The sequence below is a fragment of the Pelobates fuscus genome, chromosome 11 (genome assembly GCF_036172605.1).
Source record: "Pelobates fuscus isolate aPelFus1 chromosome 11, aPelFus1.pri, whole genome shotgun sequence".
In the NCBI taxonomy this organism is placed as follows: Eukaryota; Metazoa; Chordata; class Amphibia; order Anura; family Pelobatidae; genus Pelobates; species Pelobates fuscus.
In genome coordinates this window covers 54367982-54394485 of record NC_086327.1, presented here as the reverse complement: position 1 = coordinate 54394485, position 26504 = coordinate 54367982, and the positions used below count along the sequence as shown (strand labels likewise).

Here is a 26504-nt window from a genome sequence, read left to right as displayed (position 1 = left end):
TGCGACTAATAATCAAGCTACAGATACGACTAACACGAGAGAAGATAAATATGTCAAAAGCTCCCTGAAAAATAAAAGTAAATTTTACCCGTCATATTTTAAGTCAAGCGCAATAGATATATTTGAAAAAAAGGTGTCTAAAGGTATAAGGAATCTAAGTGATAAACACATAGGAGACAAAAATAATTTATCAAAGAAGGAAAGAGAAAGCCTTAGAGATCTACAGAATGACGATACTATTGTCATAAAACCAGCAGATAAGGGGGGGGGACTTGTAATTTTATCGACAGAAATGTATGAAGAGGAGGCTTTTAGACAATTAAACGATACAAAAACATATGCTAAACTCACAAGAGACCCTACCCCAGATATTAAAAAAATTTTAGAAACATTTTTAAATAAAGGTAAGGAGGAAGACATACTAAGCATTGATGAATATAATTACCTAAATAAAAAATTTCCAAAAATACCGGTCATATATTTTTTACCGAAGATTCATAAAGACCTAAACAAACCCCCAGGGAGACCCATTGTCTCCGGTATAGACTCTATTCTATCAAATATGTCAGAGTATATAGACATTATGTTACAGCCCTATGTTAAACTGTCCCGATCCTACCTCAAAGACACTATGGATTTACTTAACAAATTAGAGACGATAAAGTGGGAAGATGACTATATACTTATAACCTGTGATGTGCAGTCTTTATATACTATTATCGAGCATGAAAGAGGCTGTAGAGCTGTAAAAACTATTTTAGAAAGACACAATAAGATGAAAGAGGAACAGATAAATTTTATAATTGAAGGTATCTTTTTAATTCTTAATAACAATTATTTTTGGTTTAAAGACTCGTTTTATTTACAAAAGAATGGCACAGCAATGGGGACCAGGTTCGCGCCCAGCTATGCCAACCTCTTCATGACGGAGTGGGAAGAGAGAATGGTATGGAGCGGGCATGGCTGGGTGGAGAACCTGGTCGCCTATTTTCGCTACATTGATGATCTCCTTTTTATTTGGAAGGGCCCTATTCCCACGGCCAAACTATTTTTAGATTTTTTAAACACAAATGATGATGGTATAGTTTTAAAAGCGGATTTTAGTAAGACTAATGTAACTTTTCTAGATTTGGACATTTTTATCCACGATACTAATATTAATACTAAAACTCATTTTAAACCAGTTCATGTCAATAATTTTATTGGAAGGGACAGTTGCCATTATAGGAGTTGGCTTGATAGTATTCCCAAGAGCCAATTCCTTAGATTAAAAAGAAATTGTTCAGATGCTGAAACTTATAAGACACAGGCGAATATGATGAGTAAGAAATTTATTGAAAAAGGCTATAACGAAGAACAAATTGAGAAGACACTGGAAAACATTACGAGTTTAGACAGAAAAGATCTCCTAACCCAAAACAATGGTACAAAAAATATTAAAAATAACGGGACGGATTTTATATTACCCATTGTTCTTGATTATAACAATAAGAATAAACAAATTAAAAAATTAATTCAGAATAATTGGCACATCTTGAAGGAAGACCCTATATTAGGAAAGATTATCCCAGACCGTCCAAGAATTGTATTTAGGGGAGCCCCAAACCTGAGGATGCACCTCACACAGAATTACACAAAACAAAAAAAGTCTGAAGCAATAAATAATTTTATGAAACACAAAAATGGATTTTTTAGATGTAACTGTTGTGTGGCATGTAGAAAGACCAGTAAAACTAACCGATGTATGTCTAATTTTAAATCACACAACACAAATAAAAGTTATAACATCAAGGACACAATTACATGCATGAGTAAGAACGTCATATACCTGCTAGAGTGCCCTTGCGGACTACAATATGTAGGTAGAACCATAAGACCATTAAAAATTAGAATTGGTGAGCATTGCCGCAACATAGAAAAGGGACTAAAAACTCACCTGGTATCTTCACACTTTGAGCTACACGACAATGACCCACGTCACCTAAAATTTATGGGTATCTCAAAATTGTCTAAAGACTGGAGAGGTGGTGATATAATCAAAAAGTTAGGAAAGAAAGAAATGGAGTGGGTCTATTTTTTAGATACACTCCACCCTAAAGGTTTAAATGCAGAGTTTGACCTTTTTAATTTTTTATAGTACATAACTTGGATCACTATTTTTATTCTCTCTGCATTCTAATTTTTATTAATTCTTTTATATTTTATATTATATATATATATATATATATATATATATATTTTTTACACCACCTCTTAAGTACCACTTTAAGACTTTTATGCATGGTTCACTTTATGCATGTGTATTTTTTATACATGTTTTATATATTGTTACATGTTTATGTGTTCCATATATACCTTCATTTTTTAATAATATCTCCATTTTATGTATTACACTATTGCCCCCTATGTAGGAATATGCCTTTGTTGTCTCCTTTATTAGAATTACCTCTTACTGTTTATGTATAATTTCCTATATTTATAATTATGTTTGTTTATCCCTTCATAATCAACTTAAGTGTTTTTTGAGACATCATTTGGCTTTTTTACTTATTATTCCCTTTGTGTATTCCAATTCAATATCGGCATTTTGCCGAACTGCATATCCCATGATACCATGCAATGCGATACGTCACTTCCGGGTAACGAAACTACACTTCTGTGAAAGAGGACACTGTGAACTACATGCCCCATAAGGCACCAGGAGCCACACTAGCATCACTTCCTGTGTTACATATAACACAAACGGCGGGAGACTACATGTCCCAGCATGCCACGGAACGACATGATGACGTCACTTCCGGGCGACGTGCGCGACCCGGAAGTAGGAAGCCAAAACACATCAGGACTTAATTTTACCAATCAGGAACCCCTATATAAGCGGATTTTATCCAAACTTGGACTTTATACTTCTGAAGAAGCCCCAGACCGGGCGAAACGCGTTAAGTTATTGATTTTATATATATTTGTTATATTTTATACTTTAAATAAAGCTATAGTTTTTACTATTTTATCTGCTGTTCCTGATTTTCCTGCATCCTGATTTATATCCGTTGGTGGGGATTATACCACCGTATGCTGTACATACCAGAGCAAGATATTTGCTCCAAAATTTGTAAGTAGGATATTTTTTCCTTTTTTACCAACACTGTTTGCAATACATGCTGTACTATTGGATCCTATCTCTATATTTTCTTCCATATACTACTGAGGATTGGATCACGCACTGCACCAGCACTTGACATCCCGAGACGGGGATTGTACCGTCTAGGCGCTATACGGCAGAGCTCTGAGTAGCTCTGCAAAGTGTGAGTTAGTCTTTTATAAAGTTTTAACCACTTTTTACTTGCCTGATATACTGCACCATTACTATTTTGTATTTTTTATTGAAGGTTCCATACATTCCTTATTATAGGACTATTTGTATGTATACGATTTTATTATTACTTGTACTGTTTGGGCGCGGTTTACCACTATTTTTTCTTGTTTGTTTCACTATTCTGAGTAGGCATTGGGAATTCCTGCTCGGTTCACTGCTGCCCCCTAAAAGTGTATTTAGTGAGCGCCTATTTCTCTTGTTTTTTTAATATATTAGCAATGGTCTAATTTATTTCCATTTAAAATTATATTGCTTTATAGCTCATTCCTTGTAAGTAGTCAATAGTACTTTACATGTAATGCCAAAACTGTCACTTTAATTAAAACACTACCGCCGTCTGCAGCTCCTGTCACATCCGAAACACATCGGATTACTGACAGGAGCCACGTCGGTAACCTGATCGCAGCTTCTGGCTGGCTGCCATATTCGGGCGGTAACACCGCCGGTATTGCCGCATTTGTTTCCCCTACCGTCACCATAGCGACGGGTCCGTCCTTCCGCGGCCATCTCCTTCCCTCTGCATTGCGCGGGCTTTTTCCCGCGCTTCCTCTCCGGCCATCACGTCAGTTGCAACAGGGTGATGTTCAAACGGCTCTCCGGCGCCGCCTTCTGGTTGTCAGGTAAGTTGCATTTAAAACAAACATACATGTTATGTATACACCGAATTAAACAGCACTTAGCTGTTACATTTCTTTTTATTAAAGTGCCTTCACTTTGTTTTATTTTCAGATTGCCATTGAAAATCTAAAATCCTTGCATAAGAGGGTGACCCCCTCTATTCTAAATAATATTGTCTCAAGAGGGTGACCCCCTCTATACTATATTTGTCTGCCTCATTATAGAGGGTGACCCCCTCTGAAAAGAATATTAATATTGCCTGAAAATTACTGAGGGTGACCCCCTCTACTTCATAAACCATTTTTTGCCTCCAAAAGGGTGACCCCCTTATTAATCTATACCGCATGTTATTTGTGGGTGACTCCACGCTCAATTGGTGACTGACACCACTCTTGATACAACGCTTTGCGTTACTTTACCGAAAACAAGTCCACCGCCTATTGAATTATTTATTATATATAAAAAAAAAAAAAAAAAAATACATTTCTTAGTGGTGACCCCACTTTACCAACTATGTCCGATTTACCTGAACCCGCAGTCCCTGCGGAGCTCAAAGCTTGGCTATATAACGCCATTGCGGACTCTATTCCAAAAGCCTTAGCAGCTATCCCCGATCAGTCAAAATCTACCTCTAGAGCTCCTTTTGTGCATTTGTCAGACTCGGAAGAGTCAAAAAGCTCAGACCATGAGGAAAACCCACGCAAACGCCCCTGGAAGGGCGATAGTGCTACCGCCGGTAAAGGCAAAGCACCGGCTAAGACGCCTAAATTATCCATTCCAGATAATAACCCCAACTATAACCGGGATCCATTAGAGGGTTCCACCTCCAACCTGCAACTTCAAGTCATTGACGAATACTGTGCAGGGTATTCAGACGAGGATTTTCCCTCTCACGAACTAAATGAACCCCCCTCTGACTCTAACCCCATTTCGGAGGAGGTCTTACTAGATACCCTTGGCCGTCCCCTGTTCGACCCTAGGTACATCAAACACCCACGGTCGACTGAGTGGACCCCCCCAGACCACATCGCTAAATTCTGCAGGATGTGGCTACGGAAACCTTTGGAAAAGGAAGTGAGAGCTAAACTAAAAGCAGAATGCCCACGACCTTTTATCCCAGACAAGGTAGCTGTTACCCCAGAATTTGACCCCTTGCTGGTCACCTTTCTATACAAATCCGGGAAAGATCCCCGTAAGGGTTTGGAACAAGGCCTGAAGGCAACTCAAGACAAGATATTGGATATAGCGGGACCGCTTATCCAAATATTCAGCATTGCGGATGAGGCTTTGGCAGGTGGCACTTTAGATGCGCACATGGTGCGTGAATGGGCACAAAGGGCATTATGCCTACTTGGCAATGCCAACGTAGCAATGTCAACCGAAAGGCGGAAAGCCGCCCTATACAAAATTGACTCAAAGCTCGCCGAACTCGGCACTAAAGAGCTTGGCCCTGAGGCAAAAGGCATGCTTTTTGGAGACAAATTTATTAAGGAGTTGAGCAAACACGTTGCGGTGTTTACAACGCTTACCAAAGCGCAATCCTCCTTACGCAAGGTGTTTAGGACCCAACGTTTTTCTGGGAGAGCCAGCCATTACAGAGGCCGGTCGGCTGGCAGAGCTGCCTTCACGGGCTACAGGCCTCGACCTTCCGAACACTGGAACTCGGGCAATACCCGTTTCCATCACAGATCCTTCTTCCCATCTCGTGGCTCTATTAGAGGACGTGGATCCGCTTCCCTCCGCGGTCGCACTCCTACAGGTAATGGACTCTCATTTTTCTCATATACCTATAGCAGGTCGATTAACCCATTTTTCCCAACAGTGGTCTCGACTCACACAAGACCCGTGGATCCTACAGACCGTGTCTGGCTTCCACCTAGAGTTCACAGAGAACCCAGTTCAAGTTGCTTTACCTACCCCCCTCAAAATGTCTCAAATAGACGACGTGTCCCTTCAGGTCGAGCTCGACGACCTTATCACCAAGGGTGCCATCGAACAAGCACCCAGCCCACGAGGTTTCGTGAGCAACATGTTTCTGGTCAAGAAAAAGTCGGGCGAGTTCCGACCAGTCATCAATTTAAGAGAACTGAACAAATTCATCAAATACAGACATTTCAAGATGGAGGGCATCCATCTACTACGGGACCTCCTCTGCGAGGGAGACTGGTTCTCCCGCTTCGACCTCAAGGATGCATACCTCACAGTACCAATCACACCAGAACACCGCACCTTCCTCCAATTCCATTGGCGCAAAACACTATGGCAGTTCACCTGTCTCCCCTTCGGACTGTGCTCCGCACCTTGGTGTTTCACCAAACTAATGAAACCGGTGATGGCACTACTCCGTTCACAAGGGATTCGGTCCATCATATACTTGGACGATATCCTCCTTATGGCTCAAGACGAGGAGACTCTACGTCTCCATACAGATATGACTTCGGCTCTCCTCCAGAATTTGGGTTTTGTCATCAACCTTCAAAAATCTTCTCTAACGCCGTCTCAGACAGTCCAGTTTCTGGGATTTCAGATAGATTCGATTCAGGCAGTCCTCCAACTCCCTACCACAAAAATCAAAACCATAAAAAAGGACATCCGGAGACTGCTGGTTTCACCATATCTCCGACTCAGGGATTTAGCCCGCACAATAGGACTACTCTCCGCTTCAATCCAGGCAATATTTCCAGCCCCACTTCACTATCGGGCAATGCAACGTTTGAAAACACACTACTTACGTCGTTCAACATCTTACGAACAACAGATTTTTCTCACAGACGAAGTACAATTGGAACTCCACTGGTGGCTTCAACATATGGAAGCCTGGAATGGAAGGGCTATCTTCGGCCGACAACCGGATTTCATTCTGGAGTCAGACGCCAGCCTCCTCGGATGGGGTGCCACTTGCTCGGAACGTTCTACCGGAGGCCTCTGGTCCCCATCAGAACAGGCACTACACATCAATTGCCTCGAGCTAATTGCTGGTTCTTTCGCAATCCGCAGTTTCGCCAAGGAAGCTTACAACTGCAGCCTTGTCCTGAGGATGGACAATGTCTCAGCAGTACGATACGTGAACCGCCTAGGTGGCTCCCGATCAAAGATGCTATCGGATTTGACAAAGGAATTGTACCAATTCTGCCTCAACAGGAACATCTCCCTTCGTGCAGAATACCTCCCAGGCTCCGACAATCTTGTGGCAGACTGGTTCTCCCGCCACTGGAGGGATTCCAGCGACTGGCAACTAGATCCACAAATTTTCCTTCAACTACAAGCTCTGAGAGGACCACTCAACCTGGACCTGTTTGCATCTCGCCTGAACCGTCAGACGGACGCATTCTTCAGCTGGCTTCCAGACCCAGCGTGCCTGGCAGTGGATGCCTTCCTCCAACCGTGGCCAAAATCCGGGGCATATGCCTTTCCCCCGTTCTCCATGATCCCACGCACGGTACAATACCTCAGAACACAGGGCGTCATGATAACACTGGTGACCCCACTGTGGCGAACCCAACCATGGTTCCCCTACCTACTGGAGATGTCAGTGGACTACCCCCTACTCCTACCCGTCTCCTACAACCTCCTCAGGGACCCTTCAGGCAACTTCCATCCACTAGCACTACAAGGCCACCTCCAGTTGGTGGCCTGGACCATTTCAGGGGATCCTGGAACGTCTCTGGCCTTTCGACTGCTGCTCGAGGACTTCTCTGGGACTCTTGGGCCCCAGGAACAAGACGCTCTTATCTCTCAGCGTGGCAACGTTGGAATAGCTGGTGTTTGGAGAGGGACGTCGATCCCTTTTCAGCCTCTTTGATTAACATCATGAACTTTCTGGCATCACTCTTCGAACAGGGTAAGTCTTATCGGTCAATTAATGTTTTCCGTTCCGCCATTTCGGCAGCTCATACTCCTGTTGACAACTCCGCGGTTGGCAAACACCCCTCCATATGTAGACTCTTGCGGGGCATCCGACTGGCGAGACCCCCGGCTCCCAAATACAATCAATTTTGGGATGTTGCTATTGTGCTCTCCTTCTTAGAGACTTGGCCCTCTAATGAAGAGCTCTCTCTCCGACAACTGTCGGCCAAATTGGCACTGCTGCTCTGTCTGGTGTCTTTTAGAAGAGTTTCAGACATCAGAGCATTTGACGTCCATGCCGTTGATTTTACCCCTGAGGGAGTACACTTCTCCATTACCCGGCGCACCAAAACTAACTCATCTACGGTAAATTACCCCTACTTCCACGACAAACCCACGCTCTGCGTAGCTAGCTGCGTCCGACACTACATCCTTCGCACTACTGACCTTAGACCACAAACAGGCCCCCTACTGGTGTCCTATGTTCGACCTCACAAACCAGTGTCATGCCCCACGATTGCTCGTTGGATCAAGTGGCTACTGTCCCTAGCAGGCATCGACCCATGTTTCGGTGCTCACTCAGTGAGAGGCGCGGCTGCCTCTTCTGCATTTACGTCCGGAGGCTCCCTAACGGAGATCCTCACATCCGCAGATTGGTCCAGAGAATCCACTTTCAGAACATTCTATTTCAGACAATGCCCTCATGTATCCAATTCCATCTTATCATCGCTTTAAAACAGCAAATATGAAGCCTCCTGTCTTGACATAAAATTCGGGATTATTCTAGCTTTAGTGACCGAATAATCTAAATTTTATTAAAGACAGGAGGCGAATATTTTCCCGCCCGCTGGAATACGCGCCCAACCCATCTAGGTAGGTATTACACAACACCTTTACTTCACACACCAATTATTTTACGTAATCAAGGTGCCAGACTACTCTTTACAACTACACTTACAGATAATACCCACAGTCACTAAACATAACTGAAGACTTGTCAGAATATTTGGTGTACTCTTTGGTTGGAAACATGTCATTTAAAGTACTTAAGTAATTTTCTCTTACCCAAGAAACCATACTTTCACGACCTCTCTCTCTTTTTCCTAGTGTGAAAACCCTTCACTATCCTCCCAAGGAATTACCTACATTCTTCAAAATCGTTTACATGGTTGACTTCACTTTGAACTGTTCATCGTTCTCCTGTTATATTTACATGGTTGATTCTACGGCTGCATCAAGAAAGAGGAGCTGGGAGGAGCCTGATAGCTGGACATACTCTGTTGTGCACTCTGATTGGTTAAATTTTTACTTACTGTTAACTGTTTCTTTGCTGCTGGGAGTTACAGTAAAGAAAGATAAGCAAATATTCGCCTCCTGTCTTTAATAAAATTTAGATTATTCGGTCACTAAAGCTAGAATAATCCCGAATTGCTACCACTTTCTGGTCATGGGCGACCTGTCCACTCCTAATTATTTAAAGTCCCACACCTGATGCCCACAGGTGGGTGACTATATTCCCTTTTACTTTACAGGCTGCATCCCCAATGGCTGCCCAGTGCCCAATCACTCGTTTTTTTACATTTAGGGAGATTTTAAACCATAATAAAATCCAGTATTCTATTTTGGCTAGAATTTAAAATTCACGTTGGTGAGTTGGTTTTTCAATGTTTTATGCAATGTTATCATTTCCAGGGAAGTGACAGACCCCAAAATCTCCAGCATTTGATTTGCATATGGTACACGGTTTGTTTATATTTGGTCTTCCAAGCACCAGGGGTCGCTGTTGCTAAAACGACCCGTAAGCAAGTCTCACCTTCCTGTCTCCGTGTCTTCCCATAAGCCTCGGCGGACGGCCCACCCCCTTCCTTTCCCAACCGAGAAGCCGCTGCTGCCGGAGCGCCATCATGGTGAGAAACTTAATAAAAATATAATCCGTATCCATCACGCTTGTTACTTTAACAATATTCCACACACACGGCATAGTTTACATGTCTTCACTATGGGGAGTCGCTCAGGGCAGTTTTCGTGAGCGAAAACAAGATAAATGACTGTTAATTTAAGGCTGTTTGATTACCCCCCTTCTTACTGTGGCCCCGGTGTGTTTGCAGTTGGGATCACTGATTCCTGCATGAAAGCTAAACGATGAGCGTGTTACTGAATGTTTCATACAAATCAGTTCAGATATACTAACATTATCTGCGAACGGATACAAAGTCTGTAATTTCACTCGCCAATACTGCTGCTGTTTGGGCCTTGACATGGGAACTCTAGATACAACTCTAGATTCAATGTCCCTCAATGAGTATTCTTTTCACATTATTTTATTAAAAGTTTTGTAGATTTTAAATACAACACTATATATTGTAAAATGGAGTATTGTGGTGTGCGCTCTGGAAGGTTCATTTTGCGCATACAAAATATTTTTTTTTGTTTTGGCATGCGATTTTAAATTTGTGATATTCAGCACGCTTCCCTTCTGTTGTAGTAATACAAGTGTATGTTGTCATATCCCACTGTCATTGAAACTGCAGTTGAACGAAAACCCATTACATTTCAGTTAGTAACACATGTGTGTAGTTCTGAAAGTAAAGCCATTGTGTCCCAGTGTTCTAAAACACTTATATTTGTGAAGATGACTGGATGTTAGGGCAGTGAAATAGCACAGTAGTCTCTTGAAATGAAAATGTTGTGTGCTGTCTAGTTCTCTAAAATACTTTCACCCTTTTATAACATTGTCTGATTCCAGTTACAAGTATTTTTTATGTAGCACCAACATATTCTGCAGTGTTTTAAATTGGTAAAACAAGACAAACTATTCTAACAAAACACATTTGACATACTGCATGGGAAGATGAAGAGGACCATGACCTCACATACATTGTAGTGATCTCTTGTTTTAGCATAACTTTTTTTTTTTTTTGTAGCAGTGTCATTATCTGAACTATTCCACGTTCAAGCTAATTGCTAAAAACTTACTATGTGGTATGTTATGCAGAATTTAGTTCCCTTGTGTGTTTTCATAGGCAAATTTAGCCATACATTTTTAACCGATGACAAATTCACAGCATAAACTTTTTAACTTTTTTTTGTTTGATTTAGGGAGTAGATATCCGTCATAATAAAGACCGCAAAGTGCGGCGAAAGGAGCCAAAGAGCCAGGATATCTATCTGAGACTTCTGGTTAAGGTTAGTACTATTGCAAATTCTGTTTAATTTGGAAATACTAAGTCTTTTAGCCTACACGATGTCAAGTATGTAATGGTTTTTATTCTAAATTATGTATTTTATTTTTTTACAGCTTTACCGTTTCTTGGCCCGGCGTACCAACTCTAACTTCAACAAAGTAGTACTGAGGCGTCTCTTCATGAGCCGCACAAACAGGCCACCAATGTCTCTTTCTCGCTTGGTAAGTAAATTTTATTAAAACACTAATTTTTAAGTTCTGAAAGCTTGGAGTTGACACACTTTTTTTAATGCATTTATATGGATGGTACAGATTATATAGATGAAAAATGCTAAAACTACAGTGATACAAAATCCTAATTTTAAAATCCTGCATTTACTGAATATTCACAGGCCATGCAACTTCTGCAGTGAGCTTAGAAAGTGATTTTGTTCACTTTCTAAAGCACTGCTTATTGTAATCTTATTAGGCAGTGTTTTTTTTGATGTGCAGTTAAAGTACCGCTATAGTGCTAGGAAAACAAACTTGTTTTCCTGGCAGTATAGGGTCTTTAGTTCACTCCCACCCTCAGGGTTCCACTCCCACTGGGCTGACGGGGTTAAAACACTTACCTTTCTCCAGCGCTGGGGAACTCTCTTCCTCCTGCCGACGTCAGCACTGCATTCACGGCAAGCGCCTTGCGCGCATTCAAACCACCCATTGAGAAATGCTTTCCTATGGACGTCCAGCGTCTTCTCACTGTAATTTTCACAGTGAGAAGCGCGGATGCGCCTCTAGCGGCTGTCAATGAGACAGCCACTAGAGGCTGTCTTAACCATAGTGTAAACATAGCATGTTTACAGCTGCAGGGTTAAAAGGACCACTATAGTGCCAGGAAAACAAACTCGTTTTCCTGGCACTATAGTGCCCTGAGGGTGCCCCCTCTCCCGCCGGGCTGAAGGGGGAGGAAGGGGTTAAACACTCTCCCCTCTCTCTTCTGATGTCATCGGCTGAATCCGCAAGAGCCGCGCGCATTCAGCCAGTCCATAGGAAAGCATTCTCAATGCTATGGACACTGGCGTCTTCTCACTGTGAATATCACAGTGAGAAGCGTGGAAGCGCCTCTAGCGGCTGTCAATGAGACAGCCACTAGAGGCTGGATTAACCCTAAAGTAAACATAGCAGTTTCTCTGAAACTGCTATTTTTACAGCAGGCAGGGTTAATCCTAGATGGACCTGGCACCCAGACCACTTCATTGAGCTGAAGTGGTCTGGGTGCATACAGTGGTCCTTTAATTTGTTGGCTTTTGTCTGTAGACAATAAATTGCAGAACCATAAACCCCAGTAACATTCGATAAGGTATTTGGAGCAAAATAAATAACAAAACTCAAATAGCTTAATTGATACCTAACATACAGTTGTGCTCACAAGTTTGCATACCCTGGCAAAAATGTTGAAATTTTGAGTTGTTTGGCTCATTTTTTTAATCATAATAATAGAAATCACCCAAATGGCCCTGATCAAAAGTTTATTTACCCTTGAATGATTGGCCTTGTTAGACACACAAGGTGACACAGGTTAAAATGGCAAAGGTTAATTTCCCACATCTATGGCCTTTTAAGTTGCAATTAGTGTCTGTGTATAAATAGTCAGTGAGTTTGTTAGCTCTCATGTAGATGCACTGAGCAAACTACATTCTGAGCCATGGGGAGCAGAAAAGAACTGTCAAAAGACCTGTAGAACAAAGTAATGTAACTTCATAAAGATGGAAAAGGATATAAAAAGATATCTAAAGCCTTGAAAATGCCAGTCAGTACTGTTCAGTCACTTATTAAGAAGTAAAAAACAAATTGGGGATCTCTTGATGCCAAGGTCAGGTAGACCAAGAAAGATTTCAGCCACAACTACCAGAAGAATTGTTTGGGATATAAAGAAACATTTCTGGAGAAATATAGGCTGCTCTGGAAAAAGACGGTGTGGTTTCAAGGAGCACAATATGATACTTGTACAAAAATGAGCTGCATGGTCGTGTTGCCAGAAAGAAGCTTTTGACAACACCTCACAGCTTCTGGCACACTGCAATTTGAAGGAAGGAGACCAAAATAGAGCTTTGGTCACAACCGTAAGTGCCATGTTGGGAGAGGGGTCAACAAGGCATATAGTGAAAAGAATACTATCCCAACTGTGAAACATGGTGGCTCACTGTTATCAGAAAATACTGGCAGACAATTTTGCTTTATGTACGAGCATGGTATGCTCTTGGACTCTTCAGCATGACAAGGACCCTAAGCACAAGGCCAAGTTGACCCTACAGTGGTTATAGCAGAAAAAAGATGAAGGTTCTGGAGTGGCTATCAGTCTCCTGACCTTAATATCATCAGCCACTCTGGGGAGATCTTAAACGTGCAGTTCATACAAGATGACCAAAGACTTTGCATGAGCTGGAGGCATTTTGCCAAGACGAATGGGCAGCTATATCACCTGCAAGAATTGGGGGGCCTCCTAGACCACTATTACAAAAGACTGCACACTGTCATTGATGCTAAAAGGGGCAATACACAGTATTAATAACTAAGGGTATGCAGACTTTTTGACAGGATTGATTTCAATTTTTTTTCTTTGACACATTTTGTTTTATGATTGTGCCATTCTCTTATAACCTACAGCTGAATATAAATCCCATAAGAAATAAAATAAATGTGTTGTGCCTGCTCACTCAAGTTTTCTTTAAAAATGATGCATAGATTACCAATTCTCCAAGGGTATGCAAACATTTGAGTACAACTGTAGCTGATAATGGCTTTATTAGTTCAGTGTTGCTGAGCTGTATGATTATCAGCAACCCATTGGAAAATTAGAGAATGTTTCACTTTTAGTCACTCTGTGCCAGTCTGCATGTGACCACTGTTCTGCCATTGCTGAGATTGTCAATGGTGATACCAACCAAACCAATGCATCGCCATAAGGTCTAGTGTGCATATGACTCCTCATGAAGATGGTTTAGAGCCACATGTCACTATGGAAAGCATTTAGCATCTTTACCCTTATAGGGTGTATTAAACTGTAAATTGTTTAAGCCAAGACAAATATAGTTTTTAAAGCCAGGTCACTGACAACAAAAAACACATTTGCAGATGGTGAAACATCTTTGAATTCTTCAAAAGAGATTTTACGTAAACTGCCACTTTTTTGTGTTTACACACACACACACACTTGTGTGTATATGTATTTGTAAAATTCATTTATTTTAAACCCTGAAAGATTCGCAAAATGAGGATGTCTGGACGTGAAAATAAGACTGCAGTGGTTGTTGGATGCATTACAGATGATGTTCGAATTCAAGACATCCCCAAACTTAAGGTAAAAAGCAACATAACTTCATAGCTAATACATATAAGCTATAACTTGTATTACTGGTTTTAGCTATGAAGACCAATGTGTTTCTGATATATCTTTTGCCATTTTAGTGATTTGAATTTTAGAAAATAACTGGTTTAATTTAGCAATAGTGCCATCATTATTTTCAAAAAAATGAATCATATGCACATCTGTAGTGTACGACATAAGAAGTTTTTACATTATTTTTGTTTTCTCTTTGCTGCCTTTAGTACAAGGCAAAGGTTTGGGTTCAACATATGTGAAGCAGCCTTTTATAGCACCATGCTTTGATTTGTTATTCTGGTTACTGCATCATACTATTGGCTTGTATAGGTTTCATTATTTTTTTTTCTTCAAGATGCTGTGAGCAAGTATTTAGAGGAGTCAAAGCAAGATTCTTTTTTTTTTTCTTTTTTTTCTTATAGAAAATTCACGTTGCAATGCTATGAGGTATTAAATTGTAAGTAGAAATAACGCTATGTAACCAAGTGGGCTTGGACCCAAGATAACGTTAGATATAAGCCAAAGATGAATACACCCCAATCAAGGGGGGACTCGCTGCTGGTATATTGAAAGAGGGGAAAAAAGATTAAAAATTACAGCTATTAATAGCTAGCTTAGAGATCTGTTTAGTGGGGTAATACTACAGTTATCCACAGCCTCAAGTACCAGTAGTATCTAATGGGGAAATACTTTATTGAATAAAACAGGAAAATCAAAATACAAAAAGGAACTGGGCTGGGAAGCAAGTAAAGAAATGGTTGTGGCAGTTACAGCCCCATTCCCCTCTCCTAGTTTACTGGCATCAAAAAGCAGCCAAATACTATTGGGACTATTGTAGGTCCCAATGATCGCTGATAAATCCAAAATAAACAGGATAAATACAGGGAAGGTTCACAAAATAGTGCTCTGGTGGCTGAACATAACATTAGAAGCAAGTGACAGGTAAAGAGCAAGGCAGCAATGTATTTAGCCAAGACAGAGGGTTGGTGGTAGGAAAATAATTGCCAAAAAATACTCTAAGCATTCAAATGAGGTGAGCATATATGCTCACTCCTGTCTGTTTATGCAGCATTTATAAATGTACATATCCCTTTTGTATAGGTATTTAGCAGATGCCCCATAAAGGTAGAGATGAGAGAGAGAGAGGGACAGGTTTACATGCAGAGCGAAATTGGTCAAATAATCACAAAACTGTCCTAGCTGCTAGTCCCTAAATCTTCTATGCAAACACCTTCGAGGGTGTTCTATGCTAGTACCTCATGTCTATGCATTCCATCCAATTTCTTCCAAAGAAAATCCCAAAAGAGAAAAAAAACTCTATGGAAAAAAGGGTGTTACACACCCAGTAAGTGCTACAAGTGCTCCATAAAGTGAAGATTAAATGTAGTCCCTTGTGTTCCTGATATCTTCTAAAATTCAAATCACTAAAATGGCAAAAGATATATAACTGGTTTAGTTTAGCAATAGTGCCATCATTCTTTTCAAAAAAATTAATCAAGTGCACATCTGTAGTGTGCATAATACATAAGATGTTTATACATTATTTTTGTTTATTCTTTACTGCCTTTAGTACAAGGCAAAGGTTTGGGTGCAACATATGCGAAGCAGCCTTTTATAGCGCCATGCTTTGATTTGTTCTGTTAGCTGTTATCCTGGTTACTGCATCATACTATTGGCTTGTATATGTTTCATGTTTTTGTTTCAAGATGCTGTGAGCAAGTATTTAGAGGAAAGTCAAAGCATTTTTTTTTTCTCATATAAAATTCACGTTGCAATGCTATAAGGTACTTTTTCTTCTGTAGTGCTATAAGTTCACTTTACATTTGAAGAGTAAAATTCATCTTGATTCCCCCTTACGTGTTCATATGTGTCAGTTTTAATGGAGGGAGTGGAGATTAGAGGTCTGCATCATTATTTCAATGTAAACACTACCTTTTTCTCTGTCATAGACACCAGAACCACTATATCAACTTTAGTTGATCTGGTGACTATAGTTTCTTTAAAGTAATAGCTTTGTGTATGGTAATAGGGGCTGCTGTTCTCTTATTGTGCAATGAGGGCTTGCTGCCTCACTAGAAGTAGTTGGAATTCTGACTTGACACCTCAACACCTCTTTGTGTTTATATCTCTCCATTTATTTGTAGTTTTGTTTGTTTGAAAGCAGCCAAATAGTTCAGGTGTGTGTGTTTAGAATCTTTAGAGCATGGTTAACTGTGTGCAGATGATGATTTTGCCTGGCTTCCAATTTCTTGAAAAGTCTTAAGATCTGGTCTGATCAGTTGCCTTAAAGGACCACTCTAGTGCCAGGAAAGCATACTCGTTTTCCTGGCACTAGAGTGCCCTGAGGGTGCCCCCACCCTCAGGGACCCCCTCCCGCCCGGCTCTGGAAAGGGGAAAGGGGTAAAAACTTACCTTTTTCCAGCGCTGGGCGGGGAGCTCTCCTCCTCCTCTCCTCCCCGTCGGCTGAATGCGCACGCGCGGCAAGAGCTGCGCGCGCATTCAGCCGGTCACATAGGAAAGCATTCATAATGCTTTCCTATGGACGCTTGCGTGCTCTCACTGTGATTTTCACAGTGAGAATCACGCAAGCGCCTCTAGCGGCTGTCAGTGAGACAGCCACTAGAGAATTAGGGGGAAGGCTTAACTAATTGATAAACATAGCAGTTTCTCTGAAACTGCTATGTTTATAAAACAATTAGTTAACCCTAGCTGGACCTGGCACCCAGACCACTTCATTAAGCTGAAGTGGTCTGGGTGCCTAGAGTGGTCCTTTAATAGTAGGAAAGTTTGAAAAACTCTGGCCTACAGCAATAAATACTAGGGGCCTATTTAAACTCCCGCTAAGGTGCTTGATATTCCATGTCCGTTGTAGTCGGATAACTCAACACTGCTGACATCTCAAAACCTTTCAAACAGATGCAGAAAGCGGTATGTAGAGGAAACCCCACTTGGAAAGTGTCAAGACAGAAAGCTATTTGTAAATGGGATGGAGTAGTTTTATGAATATGGAGATGGTACATAGGCAGAGCCTGATTTCTCATAAGGCCACTGAGTCAATGTCCTCACTGCTGGTAGAGACCACACTCTCCCTAACTGGAACATCAGGGTTCTATATGTGGGTGTGCATATTTTAGCGTGTAAAGCAAGCATGTTAAACTCAAAGGAAAACATGGGCCAAATAAACAAGGTTTAAGTTTGTGGGCCGCAAAAATAAACAACTTTAGTTTTCAAAGAAATGTAGGTTCATTTAGAAAAGTACAGAATAAAAAAAGTTGCTTAACTGACACTGGATGTCCTCACACTCATAGTGCTTCAAAGTAAACAAAAGAGCAAATTTATTTTAAGGAGACTTGCATTTACATATAACCAATGTTTCAGTCAAACTACCTTGACATATTAAAGGAACACTATAGTCACATAAATTACTTTAGCTAAATAAAGCAGTTTTAGTGTATAGATCATTCCCCTGCAATTTCACTGCTCAATTCACTGTCATTTAGGAGTTAAATCACTGTTTCTGTTTATGCAGCCCTAGCCACACCTCCCCTGGCTATGATTGACAGAGCATGCATGCAAAAAAAAACTGGTTTCTCTTTCAAACAGATGTAATTTACCTTAAATAATTGTATCTCCATCTCTAAATGGAACTTTAATCACATAGAGGAGGCTCTTGCAGAGTCTAGCAAGCTTTTAACATAGCAGGGGATAAGAAAATCTTAATTAAACAGAACTTGCAATAAAGAGAGCCTAAATAGGGCTCTCTTTACAGGAAGTGTTTATGGAAGGCTGTGCAAGTCACATGCAGGGAGGTGTGACTAGGGTTCATAAACAAAGGGATTTAACTCCTAAATGGCGGAGGATTGAGCAGTGAGGCTGCAGGGGCATGTTCTATACACCAAAACTGCTTCATTAAGCTAAAGTTGTTCAGGTGACTATAGTGTCCCTATAAAAGTTTGGTAATGGGACTGAATTGATGAATGTATGCTGTTACACAGCTGTAAAAACCAAATGACGTTATCTTGTAGATTTTGAAGTCCTATGCGTATTCATTTTGGCTTCGATCATCACATTTGATCTCTGCCAATCCAATGCTTTCCTATAGGAAAGCATTGGGAGGCTACTGTGCATGTGTGGCAAAAAGCTGCGCAGCCAGTCAGCATCTCCATGGGGAGCGTTCCATGCAGACCCAATCTAATACATTGTCCCCTTCCCCATTCTAGTACAATGCCCACCTTCTTTCCATCAACTCTTATACACTGCCCCATCCCACCACTCTAAAACACTGCCCCCCTCTGATACACAGCCTCCACTAATCTAATCTGCAGCCCTGCCCCCTCCCACACTCTATTTGAATACACTGCCCATCCGCCTCTAATTTACTGATTGCCCCGCCTCCTACCACTCTAATACACTGCCACTTGCCTCCCCTTCTTTAATTCTCCCCCACCCTCCGCATTTAACACACTACACAGGAAGGTCCCCCAAGCCTCTCTACCCCAACTTGGGATTCATCCTCCAGTTCCAGCCCTGCTCTTCTCTGCTCAAACAGGCTAGACTATCCTCGGCAAATGCGAGCAGGAGGAAAGGAGTGGAGGAGGAGGCACTGCAGCTGCCGGATTTGACTTCACACACTCTGTGCTTATCTGGCGGCCGGCACGGACTAATGCTTAGTGCTCATGCGGCCGTCTAGGCATGCAATCAACCGTGGCAGTGCAGACTGGAAAGATATTTCCTATCTTGCAGCTGGCCACAGCACAAGGCTTCCCCAAGATGTTCATTGTGAGCCGCAAGTTTGACATGCTTCGTGTAAAGGGTGAAGTTACAATACAGCCCATTCAGACAACCACACATCACTCTCAGCCCCACCCATTTTACCCCAGTTACTACTATTCTGTTTGAACATTTTCCCCTGTTCAAACAGAATAGTAGTAACTTTTGGTAAGGGGAAATTTATGAAGAAAGCGTGTATGAAAACTGAGTAACTGAGATCATTACAAGTGAGTTATGACAGAGAAGGCTGGGTGAGCTCAGATAAATAGAATAGAAATGCTCCTGTAGAGAGCTATTGCAATTCTGCCAGAAACCTTGCAAATAAATCATTTTAGTGAGTTGCAGTTACATATACTACAAAAGTGCTACAGATATGGGTAACTTCTGTATATGTTGTACATATCTGATGTCTAAAGGGTATATCTCATAATGGGGAGATTAATATAGTTTTCATTCCTGCTGAAACACAAACTGTAAATCCTAAAAAGGATTACTTACCTTTACGGGGCACAATACACTGTTTTATAAAATAAAATATGCATGCTTGGTGCCAAGTGTAATGATTAGCTTGTTAAAATTTCACATTTCATTTCAGGTGTGCGCTCTTAAGGTGACCGGCGGTGCACGTAGGCGTATTTTGAAGTCTGGAGGACAGATCTTGACATTTGACCAGCTGGCCCTTGCTGCCCCCAAAGGCCAGAACACTGTCCTGCTCTCCGGTAATTCTCACACTATTTAATAATTACTAATGTTGTCCTTTTATTTATTACTGGAATTTATAAAGTGCCAACATATTCTAAGCACAGACTGATACAACAGGTAGAGGGCCCTGCCCATGATCTTACAATCTAAAGGTTAAACTGGGGAGCTGAGACAAATTAGCAGAGGAATTTGTATGTGATGGCAGAGAGAGAGAGAGTCAATAGTATAACTGCAGCAGCTGATAGCAGGTGAAGGGAATGAGGAAGTGATTGGCTGTGGTTCCAAACAGCTGGAAGAGCATCTTATATAGTTAGAAGGAACGTGGGTGGGTAGCGCAAAGTAAAAATAAATGGCCTTGTTGCAGGGATGAATAATTTAGGGCTAAGGATGAAAGATGAGTTACTTACAAGGAATCTACTACTGGGGGTGGGGGAGGAGGAATGGAGCAGGATAGCCTTTTGTTATAAACAAGTATATATTTGCCAACCAAAATTCTAACAGCCAGATTAACTACATGTAACAGCAAGTACAAAATATTACTATTATTAATAGTAGTAAACTATAAAATAATTATAGTAAAGTAATAATCTAGTAACAAGATGAAGGAAATCTGGTTGAATATCTTCTGTCTGTACCTTATAGCTGCAGTGTTTAAAATTAAAAGGCCTTGTTGCTGGGATGGATGATTTTGGGTCTTACAGCTGCAGTTTTGACCCTTTTACACGGTTATGGCGTTCTATGCTGTCCTGCATTTTATGGGCTACAAAGCCGTTGCAGCGCATAGAACGCTGTAATGGCTTGCAGCTCAGGAGCGTCCACAATTCTCACCTCTGTCGTGATCAGCCTTGGGAGGACTGCCTGAAAACCCATGCAGTCATCCCATGGCAAATAAGGCCCCCATTTGCTATGTGATCGCTCTAAAAGAAACCATGATGGCATAATGCTGCAACTTAAGGAGAATGTAAAAAAAAAAACAAGGTATGATTACTATCTGAATAGATTGTGCATACACGTAGATTTCTCACAATTTTCACTCGCCTATAGTTTTAGTAGAAGTTCATCCCTGGTCATTGGGCCATAAATCCATCATTCACAAGTGTGTATGTTTATTTTAAAAGAAGCCTAGTCGCTGAAAGCAGAAAAGTATTTGTAGAATGACAAATTGTAAAATCTCATTTCATATTAAACCTGCTTAAAGGCAGCTTTTTAAAGTGTTTTGCATTTATTTCTTTCCTTACTAGGACCTCGTAAGGCACGTGAGGTGTACAGGCATTTTGGCAAAGCCCCTGGTACTCCACATAGTCACACCAAGTAAGTTGACAAATTTGTTTTCCCCCTATTTTCTTCAAGATATCATTATATCTGTACACCCTCAATGCATATTGCCTGTTGCATAATTCAGTATGCAGCAGCACACAGTTATTTGTTATAGATCCAAGTGCATTATGGAAAGACACAACATGAGGACATTTGTAGGTAAACTTTGTGATCTCTATTTTTGGATAGTCTAATGGTATAGGTTGCATTTTATTAGTTACTTTGAGGCTACCCTATAATGAATATGAAGATGGATGATTTATTTATAGATCTTTCACATTTATTTGCTGATCAAATTATATTTTACAGTTGCTGTTTAACTTTTTTTTCTCACTGTGTCTATTTGATATGGTGTCATACCCTAAAATTACAGAATTTTAACAATTGTTTTTTTTTTTTGGCAATTTACTCTTTGAATTTTAACCATTCTAAATGAAATTTAGTTGCTACCCATACAGTTTGTGGGGTGGGGAGGCTGGTCACTGACAGCCTTCTCACCCATAGTCATTCCCCTCCATTATTTAAAGTGAGAATTTAAGGCCAAAATACCCTAACTGGACAGATTTTGTAAGTCTGCTGTGATTTCACTTTACCTACTTTGACCTTAAATTTGGAATTCATTTTAGTAAATAAATCTAACACTTGGCAATACACACACACACCTCATACGCAGCACAGCCTCACCATAAAAACAATGCACACACCACAAGCAGCTCCCAGACACTGATACATTCACACACACAGGTATACTCGCTGCCACGTGGGTATGCAATGCCACAAACCCTCAGAAATAAAAAACGCCTGATGCACCTTGTCAGACACACTGTGACTGTCTGTATTTGTCAATGTGTATCTGTGTGTCAGTACATTTGTGTGTGTGTATGTCCAAAGTGGCAACATGGCTGCAGTGTATGAAAATCAGGTAGTGCTGAGGTGTACACAATCACATTTCTTCTTAAAGTGCACTCGAAATGGAAAAACTGGCCCATTTTAAAACGGTTTAAAGGAATTGGCTGTGATACCAGGAGTGCTTTGGTATTCCCCAATGTATATAGTCACTGTTTTTTAGAACTGTTTGACATCTTACCTGGGGTCTGTTTGGCACCACTCCTCTGTCTGAGCTGTGCAGTGTACTTGCACGGCTTTGTTCATGAGAGGTAATAGAAGCTTCTAAGCACGGCTTTTACCATGAGAGGTAATAGAAGCTTCTAAGCAGGAGCTGTCGGCTCTCCTGGTTGCTTAGAGGTGGTGGGAGCAGTACCCTTACTACCCATGTAAGAATTGAAGCCTTTAGAAAACAGTTTCACTATTTACAAGAGGGGAGGCAAGGACACTCTTGGCACCATTACATGGTGCTATAAAGTATTGAAGAACGATAACTTTAAAGTGAATGGAATGCATTAAATAACAATGAGCAATATTTATAAGTATGGCCTAAAGTCCTAATGTATATGTTGGTTAAAGTGAGAAATCAGTTAATGTGCACATTACATAGTTAATCTGCAGATTAACTGATTTGCTCAGTTAAAGGACCACTCTAGGCACCCAGACCACTTAATGAAGTGGTCTGGGTGCCAGGTCCAGCTAGGGTTAACCCATTTTTTTTTAATAAACATAGCAGTTTCAGAGAAACTGTTATGTTTATTAATGAGTTAATCCAGCCCTCAAATCCTCTAGTGGCAGTCTCATTGACAGCCGCTAGAGACGCTTGCGTGATTCTCACTGTGAAAATCACAGTGAGAGCACGCAAGCGTCCATAGGAAAGCATTGATAATGCTTTCCTATGAGACCGGCTGAATGCGCGCGCAGCTCTTGCCGCGTGTGCGCATTCAGCCTAATGGGAGGAGAGGAGGAGGATCGGAGGAGGATAGCTCCCCACCCAGCGCTGGAGAAAGAGGTAAGTTTAACCCTTTCCTCTCCCCAGAGCCCGGCGGGAGTGGGACCCTGAGGGTGGGGGCACCCTCAGGGCACTATAGTGCCAGGAAAACAAGTGTTTTCCTGGCACTATTGTGGTCCTTTAAAGTGCGTAATCAAGAGTTTTTCACACTTTACCTTGGTAATGTGCACATTAACTGCTTCCGTCTAGTTAAAGTGCAAAATGTTTGTTTCTTTCCCACGGTAAAAGGGGAAATTATTTATTACAAAAATGTTCTCGCAGAACCTGTTTCACCCTTTCAGTGCAGTCTCTGCAGAGTCGTTTTACTTCTTGTCTGAAGGCAGAAAGATTCTGTGTGATCCTGTCTCAATTCTTTTTGTGAGCAAGTTCCTTTCAATGCCTTCCACCATCAAATTCTCAAAGCATAGACGCATGGCTTGTTGCTTCTCAGAGGGGGGCTGGCTACTAACAATGCTGCTCTGTAAGTCTGAGAAATACTTCTCTCATTGTCGGAATCAGTGGTCTACGAGCAGACCTCTCCTTGGTCTCATTCTCCTCAGTCTTCAAATATATGATGATATTGAGAACAGTGGAGAGCATCTGCTGGGATCATTTCAGGGTGTTGCGGCATAATGTACAGGAAGCCCTCGCTCTCTTGTGGTGGGGGCTCCTCGTTTCTTACCAGTTCGGAATAACTGTTTGAAAAGGTATGTGACTAGTCCAGACGAGCAGAACAGCAGCATGTGCACACCATGGTGTCCTCCAGAGCTGTGAGCCCCTCAGAGATGGACAGAATGATTTTTTGCACTTTAACAAGTGCCTAGTAGGTAATGTGAGAAATATTTGAGAAACAAAATCATTTTCTGCACTTTAACTAATCGCCCTAGTTAATCTGCAGATTAACTAAGTAATGTGCGCATTAACTGATTTCTGCACTTTAACTGTAACATATATAAGGGAGTACATTCTGACTTTCACTTTAATTCAAATCGACACAAGTGTGCTGAATTTATAATTTGCAATTGTGATTTTAATTCTTTTTTCTTTTTTTTTTTTAAATAAAGGCCCTACATTCGCTCCAAGGGTAGAAAATTTGAGCGTGCCAGAGGACGCAGAGCCAGCAGAGGATACAAGAACTAAAGTGGTTGTCTATGCTTTGTACACAATAAAAAAAAACTGTTTAACTGTTTCACGACCAATTCAATCTAACATCAAGGAAAGCGCTTTTTTTCTTCTCATGTTGCCATCAATATCCTGCAAAGTAACGGGCATAAAACCTGTGTGCACCACTTAAAGGAACACTGTAGGATCAGGAACACAAACATTTATTCCTGATCCAATAGTGTTAAAACCACCTCCCCATTGCCATCTAAATATAGTAAAATCTTACTTTTAGTCAAGTCTGCTGCCACTGGCTCTGTCAATGATCTGCCTGCTTGGCTGACATCACAAAGTGTTTCTTTGAGCCAAATACAATACTTTCCCACAGGATTGGCCAAAACTGTCAAGAAGGCCAATCGGGGTCAGCGCTGGCACAATTCCAGCATAGCTCTGTCCAATCTGCATCTCCTTATAGAGATGCATTGAATCAATGCATCTCTGAGGAAAGTTCAGTGTCTCAATGCAGCGGGTGAAGACACTGAATTGTAGTGCAGCACTGCCCCAGGAAGCACCTCTAGTAGCCATCTCAAGGGGTTGCCAGTGGAGGTATCCCTAGACTGTAATGTAAACACTGCATTTTCTCAGAACTTTTTTTTTTCTTTACTGCAAAAAGCCTGAGGGAATGATTATACTCCCCAGAACAAATTTAAATCAACTGTGTAGTTGTTCTGGTGACTAGTGTTAAGATTTAAAATGCACCTTCTAACTATGTGTAAGTGTCACTTAAACAAGTATTGAGGTTTTTTTTTTACTTCATTGCTTTACAACCATCATCAGCATAGAGGTAAAATGTCTATGTAATGGGTGTCCAAGAGTGGATTTGCACACAGCCCCACTGCTCCTGAAATACTAAACAATGCATCTTCACGCACTAGGAGTTGTTTAATGACCGTTTCTTGATGTCCATTCCAGGTGTGGGGGAAATGACATCCACAATCTTTGGATAAGCCGTTTTGACAGATCCCCCTATTCATGGATTATCATCCTGTTAATTTTTGTTTATTTGTTACACTGAGCAGTTCGGTATATATGGGATTCACCAAACAACTGAGACCCATCTAGTTTGTATACCGAACCAACTATCGAACAGCCAGACCATCCAGGGGAGGCAGCACAAATTAACAGGAATAGGGGGATCTGTCACACAGTTCACTTTGTCTGTTATTAGAATTGATGTTTGTAAAAGTTTATTGTATCCTAGTGTTCAATCACACTGGTTTACAATATGCACATATGAAATGGCTGGATTTTATATAAATGTTAGAGGCAATAATTCTGAAAGCAGAGAAATCTGGGAGCTTTTTGGCGTAATTATAAATTATGATTGTATTAAGTATCCAGCAGCGTAACTGCTTGGGGCAGGAAAAGAGGAAAGGCAGACAACATTGCTGATCCTTCTCTAAGCACAGTTCTGATTACTGGTACTATTTATATATTTTAGATATAATGCAGCCTTTTAAACTTCAAATTGCTTTAGATGACATTGTGGTATCTCGATTGGCATAAGGGTAGTATTCATGGATGTCTTCTCTCTCAATATCACTACTCTTTGTAGATATGGGACAGGTTCCTGCATCTATTGGCTGTTTGAATCAATTTCTAGAACACGGGAATAAAGTGAACCTTTTTTAATCTTCCTTGTTCAGGAAATTTTGTGTATTTAAATATTCATCTGCTATAATGAACAAACTGGCTTTATATTGCAGTAGTTCAGGGTATGACAAATTCCAGGTCGCCATGGCGACTAGAAATTTCACCCTGGTGCTTGAGATGTTAGCCCTTAAAGCTACCTGCAGCTCTTCTCTGCGCTCTCGCGCTTTTATAGGGATGCTGGGAGCCGATAAATGAAGTTGCCCCGGCATCGCTGCAGGTAGATTACTGCTCCCTCGCATGTAGGATTAGAGAGCAGCCCCGCTGGACCCCATCTCTATATGGAACATTCAGTGCTTCCATACTGAACGTGCACTGACCAAGGACTCTGAAAAGGCAGTGTTTACATTGAAAGGTCTGCAAGAACAGGCTATAGATACCAGAACTACATTAAGTTGTTCTGGTGTCTAGTGTCCCTTAAGAACTGCATTTTTCTTGTTGAAAATTCAACTTAAACTTAAAATTCAACTTTAAAAAAAGGCACCTAACTTTTTTAGCTGTCTCCTAGATTCTAAATAAAGTTGTCAGGCCCTGCAGTAGTTTCCAGTAGCGGGTAAAGTCCAATGATGGCCAGTATTTCAGTTGCCAATCTGTACAGAATGGAAACAAATGTCCATTAAGGAGGCTCTGCAGCAGCGGAAGA

At 41.1% G+C, this 26504-nt stretch overlaps 1 protein-coding gene across 1 annotated transcript; it reads left to right on the top strand.

The window, feature by feature from the left end:
* The first annotated feature begins 9642 nt into the window (after positions 1–9642).
* RPL18 (ribosomal protein L18) lies at positions 9643–24259 on the top strand. The gene is made up of 7 exons (XM_063436238.1): positions 9643–9747; positions 10940–11026; positions 11139–11246; positions 14266–14364; positions 19751–19874; positions 21099–21168; positions 24115–24259. The coding sequence occupies exons 1-7, from the start codon at positions 9745–9747 to the stop codon at positions 24188–24190; spliced, it is 567 nt and encodes a 188-aa protein (XP_063292308.1). The 5' UTR covers positions 9643–9744; the 3' UTR covers positions 24191–24259.
* The last annotated feature ends 2245 nt before the right edge of the window (positions 24260–26504 follow it).

What these genes read in the sequence shown, in the direction of transcription:
- RPL18 (XM_063436238.1), top strand. An exon ending in CAATGTCTCTTTCTCGCTTG is followed by an intron (nt 11,247 to 14,265) that starts GTAAGTAAATTT and finishes AAACCCTGAAAG; the next exon opens with ATTCGCAAAATGAGGATGTC. An exon ending in GAACACTGTCCTGCTCTCCG is followed by an intron (nt 19,875 to 21,098) that starts GTAATTCTCACA and finishes TTTCCTTACTAG; the next exon opens with GACCTCGTAAGGCACGTGAG.